The sequence below is a fragment of the Cinclus cinclus genome, chromosome 11 (genome assembly GCF_963662255.1).
Source record: "Cinclus cinclus chromosome 11, bCinCin1.1, whole genome shotgun sequence".
In the NCBI taxonomy this organism is placed as follows: Eukaryota; Metazoa; Chordata; class Aves; order Passeriformes; family Cinclidae; genus Cinclus; species Cinclus cinclus.
This window is the reverse complement of record NC_085056.1, coordinates 858,311-877,887: the sequence shown is the minus strand read 5'-3', so window position 1 is coordinate 877,887 and position 19,577 is coordinate 858,311. Positions and strand designations below refer to the sequence as shown.

The window sequence follows — 19,577 nt, the reverse complement described above, 5'->3', positions numbered from 1 at the left end:
CCAGGATCTGGTGGAGATGCTGGTGCTCAGTGGAACAGGGAGGGCCTGGGGCAGGTGCCAGGGATCCTGTGCCCCTTGCCTGGCACAGCCAGTGCTCCCTGTCCTGCCTGTCTGGGCTGGGGTCTGGCCTGTGGCCGCTGAGTGTTTGGGGCACTAAACAGTGGGTGGCATCTCTGTGCCAGGTAGTCTCTCAGCATCTGTGCCCGTGGAGCAGCAGAACCGTCCTCTGTCCCAGGAAAACACCCAGGAGACTGAGCGTGGATTTTCAGGGAGCTCCCACCGAGCATGAGGGCATGGACACACTCTGGGGATACCACAGAGGCATTGGCCACTGCTGGGGACAGGGGGGCAGGACCCTCGAGTTGTGGTGCTCATTCTCCTTGGTGCAGATGCTGCTCATCCTCCTCCTCCAGGGAAGGGGCTGGAGGGGAGTGGGAGCTGCTGGCTCAGGGTGGGGAGCAGCAATCAGGGTCTGGGCTCAGCCCCCAGTGTGCTGCAGCTGCACTGTCAGAGCCCTGAATCCTGGGGAGCGAGGTGAAACGGTGTTTGGGATGAAGGGAGCTGTTTATTTTGCTTTGGCGGAGGTGATGCCTGCAAGGTCAGGCCCTGCTCGTGTGTCAGTCACAGGTAATTAGGGTTAACTGCTCACTGTGCCTTTATTCGGGTGTGTGAGGGTTTCTGTTCTCCTGGCCTGGGCGCTTCCTGTTTCCAGGCAGCTGGAAAAGTCCAGTGCTCTCAAAAAGGCCTTTATTCCAGACAGAGCTTATTCCCCTTTCTGCTCCTACCAGGTAGACTGAAGGTCTCCTTTTCCCCACCTGGGGTTGGAAACAGGGTGTTGTTTCTTTGCTGGGGTGGGGAAGCCTGTAGATACCTCAGGATTCTGGAGGCTTGGGAGGCTGCAGGCACTGCTTTCTAAGACACACCAGGCTGAGTTTACCTGGCCCAGCCAGGTGGAAAGGTGGCCATGTCCTCCTTGCCCATCTCCCTGTGGAACTCACTCACCAGGGTGTGTCAGAGCCGGGAGGAGAATAAAGCTATTGTGCTTGGGGAGATTGATGGAGAGGAACCTTGAAGGGGGAGTAAGGCATTCTCCAGACTGGGCTGCTGGAATGTGGATCTCTGGAGACACCTTTGATTAGCACCCTCTGTGCTGGCTATGGGATCTGTAGGGGGAAAAAGGGCAGCATGAGCTGTGCTGGCCTGGGCAGGGGGAGACCAGAGATAAGAGTTTTACCAGGTGAAGGAGAGCAGAGAGTTGAATCCATTGAGGTCTCCAGGATGTGAGCCCTTCCAGAGAGCTGCCAGAGCACGTCCTGGGCTAACGGGGATTTGCTGAGCTGGGATTGCACAAAGCTGTGTCCCTGGGGTGGAGTAAATGATCTTGTGCAGTTCTCATGAGCCCTGATCCAGAGAGGCTGGTTTTTGGCTGGCTCACCTCACCACATAATTATTCTGACGGGTGGTTTGGGGCCCAGTTTGGGAGATGGGGATTCAGGATTGCCCCTTTGCTGGGATGGCTGTGAGAGCACTGCGGGCCCCATGGGGACGGCTCCTGCTCTGCCCTCCAGGAGCACCATCCCCTGCAGAGCTGCCAGGCATGTCCCTCCCTGCCATGCCCTGTTCTCTGAGTGTCTCCTTCCTTCCTGGGGAGCATGGGGAGCACTCACTCCAGCATCTGGAGGGTGGCCCCAGCCTCCCTGCCCATTCCAGGTTGTGACAAATGGCTGGGTTCTTGTGGGGATCCCGACCGATTTGCTGTGCTCAGATCTGTGTGTCTTAACATCTGCACCAGGTGTGGTGGCTCAAAGGCATCCCTCACACAACTGGGAGTCTGTCCTAGGGGCTGGAGAGGGCTGGAAGGAGTTCTGAGTAATTCCAGCCCCGGCAGTGCCCAAAACCTCCTTCCCATCCTGCGGGCAGTGTTCCCTTGCGGAGCCAGGAGCGTGTGTGGTGCTGCAGAGCCCGAGCCCTTGGGGGTCCCAGCTCTCCTGCTGGGGTTTGAGTGGGTTGGCAGTGAGGGGAGGGAAGGGGGCCACTGTGTCCTACATCTGGATCCTATCAGGGATGGTCCATGTGGGGACAGGCAGCCGGAGCAGGGGGTGTGCGGTGCTGTCTTGCCCGCACAAAGAGGTGCTTTATGCTGCCTGGCAGGACCCACGGGCTGTGGTTTCTTACGTAAGGAGGGCGTTTTGTTTGGACTGCAGGGTTGCCTCAGCTCTGCCACTTCCCAGTGCCTGTGGCTCCCTGAATCCATGGCCATCGTCAGCCTGTGAGCAGCTGGAGGAGAGCTGGCAGGGACTGGCATATTGGGTGCTCTGTGGTTGCAGCGTGGTGCTTGTGGGGGGAGCTCCCATCATCCAAGGCTCCCAAAACCATGGATCTCCCATGCTGTGGACCGTGTGGAGCTGGGCAAGGTGGTCGGAGCAAGGATGGGTTGTCCCCAGCGTCCCCATCTCTGTGTGGCAGCAGTAACGACGGTGCATCACCTCCTGTGGTGACTCACTGTCAGATTCACTCCTCACATCACCCAGGAGCTGCTGGTGAGGAGTTTGTGAGCTCATCAGTGTTTTTACAGGGGGTGAGGTGGGGACAGGGGACATCAGGCAGTAGCTACCACCACCACCAGCTCTCCTCAGTCCCACGTGGCCCTTTGCAGTCATGAGTGCACCCAGAGGGATCCAGAAACCTGGAGGAATTCTCATCATGGGAATCCTGGTCTCTGTAGCCACAGAATGGTACCTTCCATGTCCTCAGACCTGTACGGATCAGAGAATCTGTTGTTAATGAGACTGGAGGAGCTGTCCAGAGCAGTTCCACTGCCCTAAAAGTGCCTGGCACCTTCTGCCAGTCCATCTCATGGGGTGGATCTGCTCATGTCTTAGGGCACCCCAGCTGTGCTGATTGTCTCTTTAGAGATTTCACTCTTTTTTTACATGTCCTGGTACTTTTATGCTCGTGAAGCACCAAGTTCATGGTTTGTGACCAGGAAACTGGGTGGTGTCAGGCGTGGCAGCCCCTCACCCTTATGGTGCAGGGGCACAGCAGGTCCTGCCTTGGACTGTCCCTCAGGGGTACCAGTGGTGTCTCTGACCTGTTCCACTGCTGCTGACTGGAAGCAACATGTGCAGGTGTTACATTGGCTCCAGGGAGGCTGCAGTGCAGCTGAGCTGTGTCACTGCAGGTGTGGCTGTGGTGAGGTCACTGATGGCATTGCTGTCCCTGGAGCTGTGGGGCTGAGCTGGGATGAGCCCAGGCTGTGGGGCACCAGCACTCAGAGCAGCTCCATCCCCAGGGCTGCCTGCTCCCTGCCAATCTGGGCTGCCTCCCTTGCTGCCACACAGAAGCTGGTGTATTAATTTCCTAGAGCTTTTTGTGGTGATTAATTGAGACAGATGATTGAACGGGGAGGGAGGCCTGTGGGAGCAGAAGTGTGGCAGGAGAACACTTTATCTGTCAGCAGCTGCTGACTCGCCTCCTCTGCTGCAGGATAAAAGCTGACAAGAAAGCACGGGCTCCACAGAGCATTTACCTTTCCCGGGGTAAATCCTTGAATGAATTGACACAAAGAATGGTTGCAGTGTGACCCTGTAAAGCCAGGCTCGCTGTCACCCGGGCTGTCCTCAGGGCCACCCCAGCCCCAGTGCCGTGGCCACACGTGTTTAAGCCTTAGCTGTCAGCAGCAAGCCCAGGGCTGCCAGGGAGAGAACTCCGCCCCAGCCCAAATTCAAACACTTCCCTTGGAAGATGTATTAAGAGAAACCAAACAAAAGCATCAGAAACACAGGGCATAAAACTGACCCTATGTGAAATCCTATGCCGACCTTTCTGGGGAAAATTAGGAATTTATGTTCCAGCTATGTCTGTTGAGGAAGCAGAGTGCTGCAGCCCCTCTCCCAGTCTCCATCTAGCAGGCCCAGTAGCTGCCACACAGATCTGTCAAATAAAGATTGGAATGCCAAGGATGTTAGGGGCTGGGCTCCCTGACCCACCTCTGGATGTTCTTGGTGCCAGCAAATATCACCTGCCTCACGATTTTACTTTTCTCACAGGTGGGAACAGCGGGAGCTGCCGAATGGTAGAGTCTACTATGTAGACCACAACAACAAGACCACGACGTGGGAGAGACCCCTTCCTCCAGGGTAAGGGGCTCAGGGGCTCCAGGCCTTGGCTTGGTCAGAGGTCAGCTCTCTTGGAGGGATGTTTCTTCTGGTGGGAGCTCCACTGGTGTCCCAGCATCCTGTCAGCCTTCGTGTGCCCTTGCAGGAGCTACTCGAAGAGTTCCTCATCCTTTGTATTTCCTTTTGGTGGAAGAGAGCCCTTTCAGGTGTGAAAGCAGTGGTTGTGCTGGAGCTGGGCACGGAGCCCTCGTGTCGGAGGGTGTCAGTCCCCAGGACCCCCCGAGCAGTGTGGGACACACAGTGACAGCTTCCTTGGGTGCTTGCAGGTGGGAGAAGCGCGTGGATCCTCGGGGCAGGTATTACTACGTGGACCACAACACCCGCACCACCACGTGGCAGCGCCCCACGGCCGAGTACGTCAGGAACTACGAGCAGTGGCAGTCGCAGCGCAACCAGCTGCAAGGGGCCATGCAGCAGTTCAGCCAGAGGTTCCTGTACCAGGTGAGAGCCGGGCGTGGCGGTGGCAGGCTCTCACCTGGCTGGTCTCACCAGGGCTGCCCAGGAGCCATGGAGCGTGGGAAGGCGCTTGCTGGGCTGTGTGGGGTCTGTGTGAGCTCAGAGCAGTGCCTGGATGGGAACTCACAAACTCCTCAGCTGCCTGCAGAGGCCTTGGGGGAGTGACTTGCTTTTTATAAACCAGTTTGCATGGCCCTGAAGGGTGGAGGTGTCCCTCAGCAGCCTGGCCCCAAGGTTTCTTCAGTGCCAGTGTGGCCAGCCACACATTCTGCTGTGGCTCCCATCAGACAAACCTTGCTGCTGATCTGTGGGGCTGCAAAACCTGCTGCTGGAGCTGGGGGAGCCGTGGCACCCTGGTGTGTAGCAGGACAGGAGGCTCTGGGGCCTGAGCTCATCCCTCCCCGGGTCTCTGCTAGGTCTCTGTTGGGCTGAGGACATTGTGGCTGGGTCCTGGGTGCAGCAGGAGCTGCAGGCCCAGGGTACAAGTGGAGAGGGCTGCAGGAGCCAGGGACCAGAGTGCAGAGAATGAGCTGGACTTGGCCAGCATCCTCCTGCTTTCTCTGCTGCTTCCCCTCGTTCCTGGGGTGGAGTGTTTGTGTTTCCTTGCTCAGGGAATGGTCTCTTTTCCTGGGCAGGGACCATGCCCGTACCTTTGCCGTGGATCTGGACCCAGCTGTGGGGGCTGAGCACCTCTGCTGACCTGAGCAGTGCTGGTGGCTGTGAGCTGCAGGGAGAGCAGTGCTTGGGACAGGGCTAGGCTGGAGCAGTTCTGCCTTCCTGGAGCAGTGATCTGGCCCCATGCAGTGGTGGGACTGCACTTGTGCCAGAGACAGGTGAACAGGTGTGGAGGGAAGGTGAGCAGCATACAGGGACCAACTTCTCGCTAGCTTTCATCTGCTCAGGGAAAGCCAGGAGTCCCAGCTGGAGTTGGGGTGAGCTCAGGGCTCCATGGAGGCTGCTCTCTGGGATGGGGTGTAATGCAAAGTCCATTCTGTGTGGGACAAAACTGGGGCCACGCCCGGGGCTGGGGGAGCAGCTCAGCCCCTCTCCTCCCTCTGCCTGCCCCTGGATGTCTCTGCAACCCTTCTAAGCCTCACAAGCAGAGCTGGACCCCCACTGCTGTGCTGGAAGGGCTCCCCAGGAGGGGCTCCCCCGGTGCCCAGCAGGGCTCCTGGCCCGTCCCTCACTCCGTGCCAGCACCAGCCCTGGAGCTGCTCCAGCACCCTGCGACTCGCCCTGGCTGCGCTCTGCCGAGGGAGGGACTTGGGCTCCAAATTTAGCCTGATGAAACGATTGTACTTTTTGTTTCGAGCTCTCCTGCCAGCAGTGATGGCTCCTGCTCTGCCTCCTGCCCCATGGGGGCTTTCTGCTTGACTTGCCCCCCAGCACCCCTCTGCCCTCCTTTCTGGTGGGGGTGGTAGGGGGGTGATGAGCAGTGGGGCAGAGGCTGGGAAAGGCACAGTTTGGGGGGCTCGGGGGAAGCCTGGCACCGCTCTCCCAGAAGATGCCCCAGTTGCACAAAGGGTGTCTGGCACATGGGCCAGGTTGTTCCCGGGGGCTGCAGGAGCTGCCCAGAGCTCTGCCCTGGCAGCTTTAATTAGCAGTTTTGAGGTGGCAGTGAGGTGGCACCCCTGGACATGACTCAGCTGTGTGTGTGGGCAGCCTGTCCCTGGGAAGGAGTGGATGCTGCCCCGAGTCTGAGCTGTGCTGGCCATGCCTGTTCTCTGGCACAGGGGGACAGGTACAAGAGACAAAACTCGGAGGGGCACAGACTGTGCCAGGCCATCTTCGGGGTGCTGGGCTGCCATGAGCTCTACCCACCCAGGTTTTGGTGCCTTGCTGGGAGCGGGGGGCTCTGGCACCCCGGGGGCCGGGGCTGCCCCTGGTTCCAGGCAGGAGGGCTGGGTCTGGCTGCGGGTGGCATTCCCTGAGCCCAGGGTAACTCGGGTCCGGGAAGCTGGGACACAGCCCTCCTCCAGCAGATGGGTTTTTACCTTTTGGGGAACGATGCATTTCTTATTTAACCATTAAAAGCCTGCCCTGGACCCCGGGGACCCTCCATCCCCAGGGAGCCCGGCGGGGCTGGGGCGGGGGGTTTGCACCCCCTGGGCTGGGGAGAAAGGGGCTTTGTGCGGGGCTGAATGCGGGCTCAGTGCAGCGCATCCCGCACCCGGCCCTGCCCGCGGAGGAGGGGGCCGCCATCCCGCCAGGAAGCGCGGGGCGTGGACAGCGCTTGTGGGAATGATTTCATTGGAAAGGCCTGCGATATTTTTTCCCCTCTTGTGTGTGGTTCTTGGAGGAGGCTGGAGGTGTATGTGGAGGGAACGCCAGAGCAGCCGCGCACGTCCCGAGCCCTCCGGGCCGGTCCCGCTGCCCGCGGCCGGCGCTGCCCCTGCCCCTGCCCTGCTGCCTCTTGGCTGCCTCAGCCCCTGCTACGGCTGAGCTTTTGGGCTTTTTTATTTATAATTTGCTTTTTTCTTTTTTTTTTTGTTTCTTTTCTTAAATCCCTTCTCTTCCCCCCCCCCCCCCCCCCCTTGACTCTGCAAGGGGTTTTTTTAAGTTCTCTGGGAGCTGTGGGCCAAGAGAGGCGAGTGGAAGTGGGGCTGGCCGGCTCACCTCTATGTTCTGCTCCTCCCAGCCATCCCGGCTCTGGGTTTTATTCCGTGTTTTTGCTCTCTCTGTTGTCTCTAGTCCTCCGGAGCCCCTTCTGACAATGATCCTCTGGGGCCCCTTCCTCCCGGCTGGGGTAAGTACTGCACTGCCTGCCCCTGCATGGCCCCCAGGGGACACTCCTGTCACCCGCAGCAGCACCTGGAGCACCGTGCTGCCAGCGGCTCCCTTCCCTGCCATTCCTGAGAAGGGTGAAGGGTGGCCCTGGAGCCAGCGCTCCCTGTGCTTGGCTGCACGTGGGGCTGAATCTGCCTGTGACTGGCACAATCTCTTGTGTGAAACTCAGCTTCTTTTCCCCTTCTTCTGGGGGAGTTCCCAGCCTCTCTCAGCTGCTGAATGCAGAAGTGCTGTGGTTGTTCTTTATGTTGGTGAATCCCCAACTTGGGGATTGGAGTCTTTGCTTGTCCCTGGACCCCTCCTGTGGTGAGCAGGGATCTGTCCTGCTGCTGTGCTGCCTTCTGGGATGCTCTGCCTGGGTCTGGAGCAGGGCTGAGAGCTGGCAGGAGCAGAGCTGGTCATCCCCACATGGCCCAAGCATTGTGTGCCGGGACGTTTTGAAAAGTCCCTGTGCCGCCCCCAGGACAGAGAGATCTCCTCTGTGGCAAGAGCATCCCTGGAGGGGGCAGGCTGGGATGCTTGCAGCTGGGCTGTGCTGTGCCAGAAGGAGCAGGAGAAGGGTTAAAATTGTGGGGACTTGGAGCAGAACAGAGCAGCCAAGGTTGCTCAGGCAGTCTGCAGGGATGGTGTCTTGATGGGGGTGGTGGTGAAGCCTTTGCTGGGTATTCCACCTCCCATCATCAAGGAGAAGGGACCCATCCCCAGTCCTAGCTGGGCAGGCTGGGGAAGCACAGCTCTGCATGGGCCTGAGCACCTGGGGGTCCCCAGGATGGAATCCTGGGGATGGATGCAGTCCTGACCATCATTCGGGGGCTGCTGCCCACAGTCCAGGAGTGAGGGGCTGGTGCTGGCCAGAAGAGTGACAGAGAAGTGACAGGATTTCCCTGCCTGCATGGTGCAGGGCTGAGCATGTGGGAGTGACACAGCACATGGAGGAGGAGGAGGAGGTGTGGGGCACACACAGAGCTGGGGAGGCAGCGGCTGTGTGCAGGGGTGCCTGGGGTGTGTGCTGGAGCTTTTCTGTGCCTGTGTGCAGCACAAGGAGGGTGTGTGTGTTCACACATGTGTGCACTGGAGCAAGGGCGTGCAGGGAGTTTGGGGAAGCCCCTGTGGATCCATGTGGAGGGACTCTGCTGTCTGTGCCAGGTGGGGCTGTGTGTGTGCCACGAGGGTGTTGGCTGGGCACAGCCCCTGTGCTGGCCTGGCTGTGCAGTGGCACCTTCTGCATGCTGGCACTGCCAGGCTGAGGCAGCTCGGGCACGTGGAAGGAATGTGGGGTTTATCCTGCCTTTTCCAAATGAGCTGGGGAGGTGGAATGGGGGAGCTGACAAGATTTCCTGTGAGCTGGAAGGGAGAGGGCTGTTCAGGGGACTCCAGCTAACACTTCCTCTCCCTTTACTCCTAGAGAAGAGACAGGACAATGGGCGAGTGTATTACGTGAACCACAACACCCGGACCACGCAGTGGGAAGACCCTCGCACGCAGGGGTAGGGGGCCATGGGGGGAGCAGGGTTTGGGAAGGTGCAGCTCTCCAGGGACCTGGTCTGCACTGAGGCCATGTGTCCCAGATGGACAGTGAAGCTCTGACAGGGTTGTGGCCGGACTGCTGCCCAGGCAGGACCCCTCTCCCGGGGTGTAGACAGTCACTCGCCAGTCCCATACCATGAATCCTTCCTTTTGCCTGGCACAGAGCTGTGGTTGGGGGGGGTGGGGACCTGTGTGGTGAGCCCTTCCTTGTCAGCAGGATGATCCAGGAGCCGCCGTTGCCACCGGGCTGGGAGATGAAGTACACGAATGAGAGCGTGCGGTACTTCGTGGACCACAACACCCGCACCACCACCTTCAAGGACCCGCGCCCGGGCTTCGAGTCTGGGTAAGCCCCAGCCAGTGGGTCTGGGGGTTCTTGTGGGCTCTGACAGAGGACATCTGCACCCCGGGGACCTCATCCCACCTGGGGGACTGGAGCAGGGGGTGTGACCGGGGCCCTGCTGCTTTGGCAGGAGCAAGCACGGCGGCTCCCCGGGCGCGTACGACCGGAGCTTTCGCTGGAAGTACCACCAGTTCCGCTTCCTCTGCCACGTGAGTAGAGCGGTTGTGGGCAGCTGTGTGGGTGCCCTGAGCCCTGTGGGCAGTGTGGGTGAGGAGAGCCGTGCCAGCCTCACACAGCCCCGTGCCTTTGCCCTGCCTGCAGTCAAACGCGCTGCCCAGTCACGTGAAGATCAGCGTGTCTCGGCAGACGCTCTTCGAGGACTCCTTCCAGCAGGTAGGGAGGTGCTGGGGCTGGGAAGCTGGCCCTCAGGAGGGGAGCTGGTCCCAGCCATGGTGACACTGCCCTGCTTGTCCCCAGATCATGAACATGAAGCCGTACGACCTGCGGCGCCGGCTGTACATCATCATGCGAGGGGAGGAGGGCCTGGACTACGGTGGCATTGCCAGGTGAGCGTGGCATGCCAGGCTACAGGGCCGTGCCCTGCCTGTGCCCTGTGGGCAGCACAGGCATAAGGCAGCTGCATCAGGGCTCTCTGCCCTCGAGCCCAGGAGTCCAGGGATATCCAAATGGGAAGCTGGGTTTTAGGAGTGGTGGAACACCCTGAAAGCATCAGGGACACCAGCCTGTCGCTGGCAGTGAGAGCATAGGGGACCCAGCTGGGGCTCCCCTGCTGCCCCCAGTTGTGGGGGTGATGAGCTGTGTGGCCTCGTCTCCCTGCAGCAAACAGCCCTGGTGTTCCCAGGCAGTCAGTGTTTGCCAGGGCAGACAGGGTGTGATGTGGTTGCTGCAGCTCTGGGATGATGTTACCACAGGGCATGGGCTGTGGCTTGGCTGGAGGGGGTGCTGTGTCCCTGTGAGCCCCCTCTGGCTCACCTGGGACATCTTGAGGCTGGGTTGGTATGTCCCTGCCTGCTGCGACCCCACGCTCACCTGGTGCCCTTTGAGGGGCTGCTGCTACCCCGGCTCCTGCTGCTCCAGCTCTCTCCGTGTCCTGCCAGTGGTTTTACCCTATGGTAGGTTACGTCATGCTGTTCTACCACAGGGTAGAACCACGGACGGGATGCTGGGGCTGCCTCCACGTCTGAGGATTCCTGTCTGCCTGCACGGCCGGGGGAGCAAAGCCAGGATGGTGCTGTCCCCAGCTTGGTGGGGCTCCTGGAGCAGTGTGTTTGGAGGGACTGGGTGCACTGGGGTGTGTGTATGTGTGTGGGACAGCCCAGCTGGGACTGTGTGTGGCACTTGCGAGGTTCCCGATGCTCCGAGTGGGGCCTGCAGGAAGCTGGTGTCTCCAGAAACACTTCACAAACCCCACACAGCACCCCGGGGAGGGGAACACCAGTGCCCAGCACCCTCCTGGCACCCTGAGAAGATGGGCACCCGCTTGGTGCAGGGACACACTGTTCCCTCCTGGAGCTGCTTGTCACCGTGTTCCCCTTGTCTCATCCCAGGGAATGGTTCTTCCTCCTGTCCCACGAGGTGCTCAACCCCATGTACTGCCTCTTCGAGTACGCGGGCAAGAACAACTACTGCCTGCAGATCAACCCCGCCTCCTCCATCAACCCTGACCACCTCACCTACTTCAGATTCATCGGCCGATTCATCGCCATGGTGAGAGCCTGGGGATGGCACCGGGGTCGGTGTCCCCGTGGGGAGCACGGGACAGGGTGGTCAGCAGGGCAAGGGGCAGCTCCGCGTGCTGCGGCTGTGCTGGGTTCGGCCCTGCTGCTCTCCCTGAGCCCCTTCTTGCCCACGTGTGGGTCAGTGGGAGATGGGCTTTCAAGGGTGTGCTGTGGGGTGATGCATTTTAAATCCCAGGAATGGCTGTGGGGCCAGAGGAGACCTGGTTTCCCAGGCATTGTGGCGGGGATGGATGGCTGCAGGTCTTTGGCTGTCACCCCAGGTGCTGTCGGGTCTGCAGCTCCAGGGACTATTTTTAGTCCCAGCAGTGTGAGATTTTCCAGCTGCCCAAGCTCCAGAGCAGCTCCTCCCGTTTGTCTGGGATTGCTCAAAGCCATTGTGCCCCGGGCTAGCAGGGGGGCTCCCGGGGCTCCCTGAGCCCGGGGAAGGGTCCCTGGCCCGCAGCCCCGTGGGGTGTGTGCGGGGGCGGCTCCGGCCCCGCTGTCCTGCCCTGCCCTGCCCCGCCTCGCGGGATACCAATAAAACCCCAGACTATTACTCACCGCTGGGCCGTTCTAGACAAGCGTCTGCATTATTTTTGGCTGCCTTTGCCTCGGGGCTCCTGGAAGCCAGGGATTCAGGGAAGCCACAGCACAGCTCTGTTTAAACAAGTGCTCTTAATAGAGCTGTGAGGGGAGAGGGAGATGCAGTGGAATTTGCGGTGGGGAGGGAGAGGGGCTGCAGCCCACCCGGCCCAGGGAGTGCTGCTGGGGCAGCCCACCCTTCCTGTCCATGTGTGCCAGCACAGCTCAGGAACCCCTGAACGAGTCTCTTGGGCCCCGTGGCTGCCCCAGAGTGGAGCGTTGTCTTGCCCCAGGGCTGCATCCCAGGGTCCCCTGTGACCTGGTGTCCCCTCCCTGCCCTGCCACAGGCTCTGTACCACGGGAAGTTCATCGATACCGGCTTCACGCTGCCCTTCTACAAACGGATGCTGAACAAGCGCCCGACGCTGAAGGACCTGGAGTCCATCGACCCCGAGTTCTACAACTCCATTGTCTGGACCAAGTGAGTGCCCTGCACTCACTCAAGCAGAGCTCTCCCCACAGCCCCTCACTGCTGCTGGGTGCCTCCGTCAGGAATCACATCCTGGTGTCCCCCGCAGGGAGAACAGCCTGGAGGAGTGCGGCCTGGAGCTGTACTTCATCCAGGACATGGAGATCCTGGGCAAGGTGACCACCCACGAACTGAAGGAGGGTGGTGAGAGCATCCGTGTGACGGAGGAGAACAAGGAGGAGTACATCATGTGAGTGGCATGATGTGACAGTCCCAGGGGTCCTGTCAGGCACCCACCCCCAACAGCTGCAGGGGTGGGACTCTGGGGCTTGGGACGTGGCCGCTTCCCTGGGCTACGTGGCTGCGACAAGCCCGGGCTGGCGCGGCTGGCCGAGCTCTGCTGCGGTCTGGATTGCTGTGGGCTGGGCAGTTGCCAGTACTTTCAGGAAAAAGGAGAGGGGAGAGAGGCTGAGGCTCTCCTGTCCCGTTGCTGTTCCCCCTGCCTGCCTGGGGGCTGCCAGAGCCAGCTCAGCTCCAGCCAGGGGATGTGGTTCGCACCCCTGGAGCTCCTAAGGCTGCTGTCAGGGCTGAATGCTGCTCATGAGGTTGGGGGCAGAGACAGAAACACACCAGTGGGATTTGAGGGGAGCCCTGGTGCTTTGAGGGAGCCCCTCTCCCATTCCCCACAGTCCTGGGGCCCTCCCTGCTGGTGGGAGGGATCCTGGGGTTTCCCCGTGCCAGGCCAGCAGTGCTGGCTGTGTGCTGACCCTGTGTGCCTCCCCAGGCTGCTGACGGACTGGAGGTTCACTCGGGGTGTGGAGGAGCAGACCAAGGCATTCCTGGATGGCTTCAACGAGGTGGTGCCGCTTGAGTGGCTGCGCTACTTCGACGAGAAGGAGCTGGAGGTGAGCTGGCAGCTGGGCTGGGGATGTGGATGGAGAGTGGCACATGGTGACCCTGCTCATGCTCTGTGCCCGTCGGTTCTGCTGATGGGTACAGCCCCGGGTGTTGCGTCTGGGGGTGGCTCGTTGGTGAGAGAACATCCCGTTGGATGGGAGGAGTTTGTGCCAGACACCTCCGTGCCGGTGCCTGGGCCAGGTGAAGGCTGGCACCAGAGGGGTTGGTGCTCAGAGGGTGGGCACAGGGCCCTGTCTGTCCCCTGCTGAGTGTCCCCTGTCCCCAGCTGATGCTGTGCGGGATGCAGGAGATCGACATGAACGACTGGCAGAAAAATACCATCTACAGGCACTACACCAAGAACAGCAAACAGATCCAGTGGTTCTGGCAGGTCAGTGTGAGCCCAGCTGAGGGCGTGGGGTGCCCTGGCAGGAGCCATCCTGCAGGATGGGCCCAGGATCCCACTGAGCTGCTGCGTTGCTGCTGCAGGTGGTTAAGGAGATGGACAATGAGAAGAGGATCCGGCTGCTGCAGTTTGTGACAGGGACCTGCCGCCTGCCCGTCGGGGGCTTCGCCGAGCTCATCGGTGTGTCCTGGGGGCCGGGGGGGTGGCACCTTCCTGTCCCTGTCCCCGCACAGAGAACAGGCAGCACGTGAGCAGGAAAGCAGCTGCGAGGTCTGAGTGCAGCGATCAGTGATCCCAGCTGCTGTTGTGCCATTTCCAGACACGTTCTTTGGCTGTAACTGTTCTGCCAGGGTTAACTCTGTGGGGCTGGTTTGTGATCTCAGTCTGAATGAGATTGGATTTCTGATTCAGTTTTGATTCTTGTGTGACAAAGCCTCTTTTTCAGAAGACCGCAGTGTGGTTCCACTGATTCTATAATTTACTGCTTTTTGGGTCCTATACCAGCCTTTCCCTGGCTTCCCTGGTGTTCGTGTCAAGCCAACCAGCTTGCTTTACCCACTCACTTGTTCTTGCTGGCATATTAGCTTTTTCCATCCCTTGGAACCTCTCCAGCATTCCTAATGTGTTAAAAAGCCACCTCAGTGACTCAGACTTCCTGTCCCAGGTCCTTTAAAACTCTTGGATGGATGGACTCCCACAGTCCTGAGGGCTTACAGATCAATAAGTTTTAGCATGTGCTATGGAACCATCATGCTCAGAGAGATGCTCTTGCCCCTCTGTGCTGTGAATCTGCTTTTTGCTTTCTCCTTTGTTTTCTGAATGTTCTCTCTGCAAACAGGCAGGGATTGAGGCCATGGATTTATTCCCTGTATGACCCTGGGATTGTAGAGCCAGGAAAGATCTTAGTGTGTGTGGGAGGGGTTCCTTTTTCAGCTCCTGGTCATGTAAAGAGCTTTGCTGTGCTCGTCATTAACAGGCAGCAACGGGCCCCAGAAATTCTGCATTGATAAAGTTGGCAAAGAGACGTGGCTACCACGGAGCCACACGTGGTAAGTGACTGCCCCTCGGCCTGGCTGGAGTGTGTGGGGACATGGGGAACTCTGCGGGGGCTCTCCATCCCATGGGATAGCAGGGACTGCTGTTCTGGCATGTCCCAGCCTCCGCTCTCTCCCCAGCTTCAACCGCCTGGATCTCCCTCCCTACAAGAGCTATGAACAGCTGAAGGAGAAGCTGCTTTACGCCATCGAGGAGACAGAAGGGTTTGGACAGGAGTGATGGAGCTGTGGGACGTTCCCGGAGCACTGCCCAGGGCTGAGCCTCCCCCAGGATGGGTGCAGGCCCCCGTTGGACACTGTGGCTCTTGTTCCTGGGCGAGCTCTGCTCTGACGCAGCCCTGGAGGAATGGGGCAGTTTCCCTCCCTAAGGAAATCCGAGGTGTGACGGAGAGGAGTACACAAGGTGCTTGTGAGGGCTGGGGGTGCACAGGGAGCACCGGGTCTCCCTCCCCACAGACGCAGTTAAGTGTTTGGTAGAGGCTCTTCTTCCCCCTCATGTTTTCTGCCTTTTCATGGCCTTTTGGTCATGGCAAGTGAGGGGGAAAGTGGCACTCAGATTGACTTCTGGGCCCCATCCTGCACCCAGCATTCAGCAACAGTGACGGGGACCCCCGGATGACGCTTCAGGCCTTCCCAGGCCAGCCCTGCAGCCACTCGAGCCAGAGCCTGGCTGAGCGTGTCAGTGGCATGTCCCGATGTGCAGCCCGTGGCCCCCGGGCAGTTGTATTTTAGTGATGTGGTTTCTGCTCGGAGCTGGTGCTCCAAAGCAGCCCCGGGGGCTCCAGGCACTGCTGGGCCCCTGCCGACCTCCGCTTGGATCCTGGGCTCGTCCGCCACACTCCTGTGCTCCCTCTGCTGCCGGACGAGCCGCACTGACGGCAAAATCACCTGGATGTCACTTGTGTCCCTCCCGCTGTATGCAGGTGACAGACCGGGCACGGCTGTGTCCGTGTGTCCTGGAGCCTGTGGAGACGGGACCCTGCAAGGCTCCGGGCTGGGAACCGGCCGCTTCTGCACGGCCCCGCCTGCCCCGCGCAGCTTCGTGTGCAATAAAGGACAAAGCAGCTGCCGAGCTGTGCCTGTGTGTTGGGTCCCCGTGTGTCCCAGGCCTGTCGGTGCCTGGCCTGGCTCCGTGTGTGTCTCCCAGGGTGGGGTCTGTAAAGGCCTGGGGCTCAGCACTGGGATCACAAATGCTGTGGATTTTGTCCCTGCCTGCTCTGTGTCAGCGGTGATGGCCCCAGTGCCTCCCCAGGCTCACAGCCTCCTGCAGCCCCCGAGAGCTGCTTGGTCCTGGCCAGGGGTGACAGGGCCACCACCACTGTCCCCAGGGAGGAGCTGGGACCTTGCTGGCACGGGGGCTGAGGCACAGAGCCAGTTACACATGGGGATGGCTGATGGCAAAGGCTTAACCCTGGAACACGCTCCATGAGAGCAGAGTGTGAGTGAGCTGAGGCCTCAACCTCCAAAGGCATGCTGGTGGAAGGGAATAATAGTATAATAAACAGTATAATCAAATCAAAAACCTCCCCATGGCTCCCCCCAACCCTGCCTGGGTGGGGAGGAGCAGAGTGCTGAGCACAACATACAAGACCCCAGCACCAGGCATTTCGTTTACAAGATTTTTAATTTACAAATAAAAAAAACCTACACCTTTTACTTTTTCTCCTTTTTCTCCTCTTTCTTGCCATCACTCTTCTCTTTGTCCTTCTCCTTCTCATCTTTCCTCTCCTTTTTACTTTCTTCTTTTTCCTGTCCTTCCTTCTTCTCCGCATCCCTGTTGGCAATCTTGTTGTTGATGAGGTTGTGCAGGGCCACAACGGAGCGGATGAGCGAGGCCAGGTACACCACCACCATCTGGTCATTGGTCTTCAGGTAAAAGGCCTTGACGAACTCCTGCAGGTTCACGTCTGGGAGCAGGTTGAAGACATCTTGGAGGTGGTAGATGATCTGGTGGTTGATAGGGAGTTTGCCCAGGGCTACTTTCTCTAGGTAGCTCCTGATGTCCAGAAGCTTGGAGTTCAGTCCCTTCAAACCATGGACCTGGTTTGTGATCCGTTGGGACAGCGTGCCCACCGTGGTGTCCTTGATGTCCCTGAAACCCAGAGAGAATTGGGATTAGAACCTTACCCTGCTGGGCACTGTCCCTTGGGACCTTTTGAGCTCTGTGTGAGTGTGGCTGAGGGCTGGTGGGATCCAGGCTCCCAGGACAGCTGCCCCCTCACCTCAGCAGGTGCTCCACACCCACTTCCTCAGCCTCCTCAGCACCGATCTCGCTCGTCACGTGCTCAAAGGTCTTGGAGGTCGGGGTGCCATCCTAAAGGGACACACAGATGGGGGATTTTAGGCAGGGGATGAGGGATTGCACCGAGGAAAGCAGAAAAGCAGCCCTACACGGGCCACAAGGGATCTGAGAGAAACAGCTCTAGCTCTCTAGCTGGGATGTCCTTGATTTAATCAGTGTCACCAAGTGCCCAAGCAATCTCTCCTGCCCTGGGTAGCTTCCCATTTCTGCATTTTGCTGGTCTGTGCCTGGGGGGTGGCAATGGAAGTTCTAAATATCACAATTACTTCTCTCTTCCCTGATCCAACCTCACTGCATTTTGGGAGAGCAGCTCCTGCTCTGTAGTGAAGGCCTCAGAAAGGCAAAAAGATACAATGTTTTGTACGCATCCAGAATTAATTTAAATGCAACAATTACTGTGACTCATTGCTGGGTGTTGTTTGTCTGCATGGGGCTCAGTGGGGAGTGAGCTGCTCAGGGCAGGCCCACAATGACTGGGCACACCTGGGAGCATCTGCAGCCAGTGACACCTACGAGTGAGAGCCTCCAGGTGCTCCCAGCCGTGGCTGTGACATTTCACAGAGTGAACACTCACATCATGGACCTCCTCCACAGAGATGTAGGCTTCTGTGGGCAGCCCCAGGTCCTTTGGCTTCACATCAATGATCACCAGCACCTCGGGGAGAAAGAAAAAGTGCAGAAGGAAACTGGATTTTGGTCAAGGAGTAGGGAAAAAAATACCCAAGCCAGCTCTTCCCTCACCAGCACGAGGCTGCTCAGAGGGGAAACCTCAGGCACTGAGACAATGATTCAAAAAACTCCCGATCCAGTTCCTCAATCACTTTACAGCTACCATGTTGTGTCGCCGGCAAAAAAGACTGGGGACAAGGCTTCCCAGATGCCCCCTTTAGGGAAGGCAAGAGAAGAACAACCCACAGGCCAAAGGCAGCCCCACTTACAGAGTTGGGGCAGTATCTCTTCATCAATTCATTGATGGCAATGTCGTTCTTGTGCAGCTTCGGGCCCGTGTGGTACCACCCCACAATTCTTTCTCTGGCTGAGCAAAAGCAGAAAGGATTTGGAATCAGAACCATGGGGACCAGCAGGGAGACCTGGGCAGAGACTGGCTGGGCTGAGCGAAGGAGAGGGTCTGATCCGTGTGGAGGAAAGGGAAGTGGATTACAAGGCCATGGATTGAGCAGTGATCACGCTCACTCATCACCCTTAGTGACCCACAGCTCTTCTCCTGGCCCCTTCACTGGATAATTAACAACTTGTGTTAACTGTGTCACTCTCAGGGTCGGACAGCCTGCACCTCTGACATCTGGAGATGCAAGTCCCACCCCTGAAGTGTTCAAAACTGCGTGGGTGTGGGACATGGTTAGTGGAGAACACAGTGCTGGTTGATGGCTGGACTCAATCTTCTAGGTCTCTCCTTAAGGAAAACCTTAAGGATTCTGTGATTAATAGGAATTCCCTTGTCCACAGCCCTGAAAGTTTCTGGGAGCATATCCCTGACTGACAGATCTCAACTCACCATTGACCTTCTTAAACATTCCATACATGTTCTCCAGATAGTCATGGTCCAGGAACCACACAGTATCATCCTTGTCATCCTCATCAAAAGGTACTGGGAATAAAACAGAACACCAGCGTTTAAGAATCCAACTTCCTGAATTAAATGGTTATCGAAATGCTCTGGGTTTGGGTATTTTTGGCTGCTAAAGGAAAGAGATGCTTGCTTAGAGGCGTCAACAGCAGCTTGCATTTGCTGTTGGATATGGGGTGATTTGTACATGTATGGATCAAGGATTTCTTCAAAAAACCCAACACAATGCATCTACTAAATAATTCAGTGCCTTTGGAGAAGGGCAGGACACCCGAACTCACCTGCAAAACTGTTGGACACATCCAGGATCTTCTTCTGCCAGGAGCCCAGCAGCACTCCAACCACTCGCTTCTGATTTCCGACTTTTCCTATTCTGAAAGGAAAAACGACTGTCAGTCCCTGCCAGAGACAGGGAGGAGGGAGAAGGGACCCCCTCTCCGTGTCGGAGGTGACACAGGGGGTGGAAGAGAGTGGGTTATGATTGCGTTATCACTGCTGGTGTTTACAGCCACAAAAGCGCGTTCGGTGGCCTCGGAACCAAAGCCCGTCCCCAGGGACAGGCCGATATCACTCAGGGGGACGCGACCCCGGCACCGAACAGCGAGCAGCGACCGACCCCGGTGTCACCCACCGCGGGCTCGGCCCCCTCCTGGGACTAACCGCTTTATTTCTGACTCTAAAACCGCTCGGCACCGGCGGGAGGGAGCGGAATTAGGCCCGAATTACCCGGGGTGCCGGAGGAACCGGGTCCCCTCCCCGTCCCGGAGCCCTCCCGCTCCGCCGCGTCCCCTCCCGGCCCCGGGCTCCTTCAGGGCCCCGCTCCCGGCCCGGCCGTGACTCAGCGCCGCGGCGCCACTCCCGCCCGGCCGCACCTGTTGAAGTGATCGACGACGCTGAGCAGTACCAGCGGGTGCACGACCACCCTGTCCACGGCCAGCTCCGGCATGGCGCCCGCCCCGGCCCGGCCCGGCCCGGCCCCGCTCGCTCCGACCGCCCGCGCCCGCACCAGGCCCGACCGGCCCCGCGCCCTCAGCCCGCCCCGAGCGCCCGGCGTGCAGCGCGCGGGGCGGGGCCGGCCGGGGGGGGGGGAGCCGCGGCCATCTTGGGAAGGTGCGCTCGCCATCTTCGGAGGGGATCCGCCACTTTGGGACGTGGCCATCGCCATTCTGAGAAGGTAACGCCGCCATCTTGGGATGGTGCCGCCGCCATCTTGGGAGGGTGCCGCCGCCATCTTGGGGCTGGGGTGTT

At 59.2% G+C, this 19,577-nt stretch overlaps 2 protein-coding genes across 2 annotated transcripts in view; one reads left to right on the top strand and one right to left on the bottom strand.

The window, feature by feature from the left end:
* WWP2 (WW domain containing E3 ubiquitin protein ligase 2) overlaps positions 1-15,495 on the top strand; it is a 29,880-nt gene extending 14,385 nt beyond the window's left edge. Inside the window, exons 9-24 of the mRNA XM_062499776.1 lie at positions 4,050-4,139; positions 4,445-4,619; positions 7,326-7,380; positions 8,827-8,908; positions 9,166-9,294; positions 9,422-9,500; positions 9,613-9,684; positions 9,769-9,857; positions 10,860-11,019; positions 11,960-12,093; positions 12,191-12,331; positions 12,866-12,986; positions 13,265-13,369; positions 13,468-13,564; positions 14,361-14,433; positions 14,560-15,495. Of these exons, the coding sequence (XP_062355760.1) occupies positions 4,050-4,139; positions 4,445-4,619; positions 7,326-7,380; positions 8,827-8,908; positions 9,166-9,294; positions 9,422-9,500; positions 9,613-9,684; positions 9,769-9,857; positions 10,860-11,019; positions 11,960-12,093; positions 12,191-12,331; positions 12,866-12,986; positions 13,265-13,369; positions 13,468-13,564; positions 14,361-14,433; positions 14,560-14,659 (1,702 nt within the window). The 3' untranslated portion in view covers positions 14,660-15,495. The remainder of the gene's footprint in view (positions 1-4,049; positions 4,140-4,444; positions 4,620-7,325; positions 7,381-8,826; positions 8,909-9,165; positions 9,295-9,421; positions 9,501-9,612; positions 9,685-9,768; positions 9,858-10,859; positions 11,020-11,959; positions 12,094-12,190; positions 12,332-12,865; positions 12,987-13,264; positions 13,370-13,467; positions 13,565-14,360; positions 14,434-14,559) is intronic.
* A 531-nt stretch (positions 15,496-16,026) lies between these two features.
* PSMD7 (proteasome 26S subunit, non-ATPase 7) lies at positions 16,027-19,356 on the bottom strand. Its single transcript, XM_062499851.1, has 7 exons — positions 19,202-19,356; positions 18,611-18,702; positions 18,258-18,350; positions 17,680-17,777; positions 17,316-17,396; positions 16,662-16,753; positions 16,027-16,531 (listed from the first exon to the last, which is right to left on the bottom strand). The coding sequence occupies exons 1-7, from the start codon at positions 19,273-19,275 to the stop codon at positions 16,093-16,095; spliced, it is 969 nt and encodes a 322-aa protein (XP_062355835.1). The 5' UTR covers positions 19,276-19,356; the 3' UTR covers positions 16,027-16,092.
* Positions 19,357-19,577: the final 221 nt, after the last annotated feature.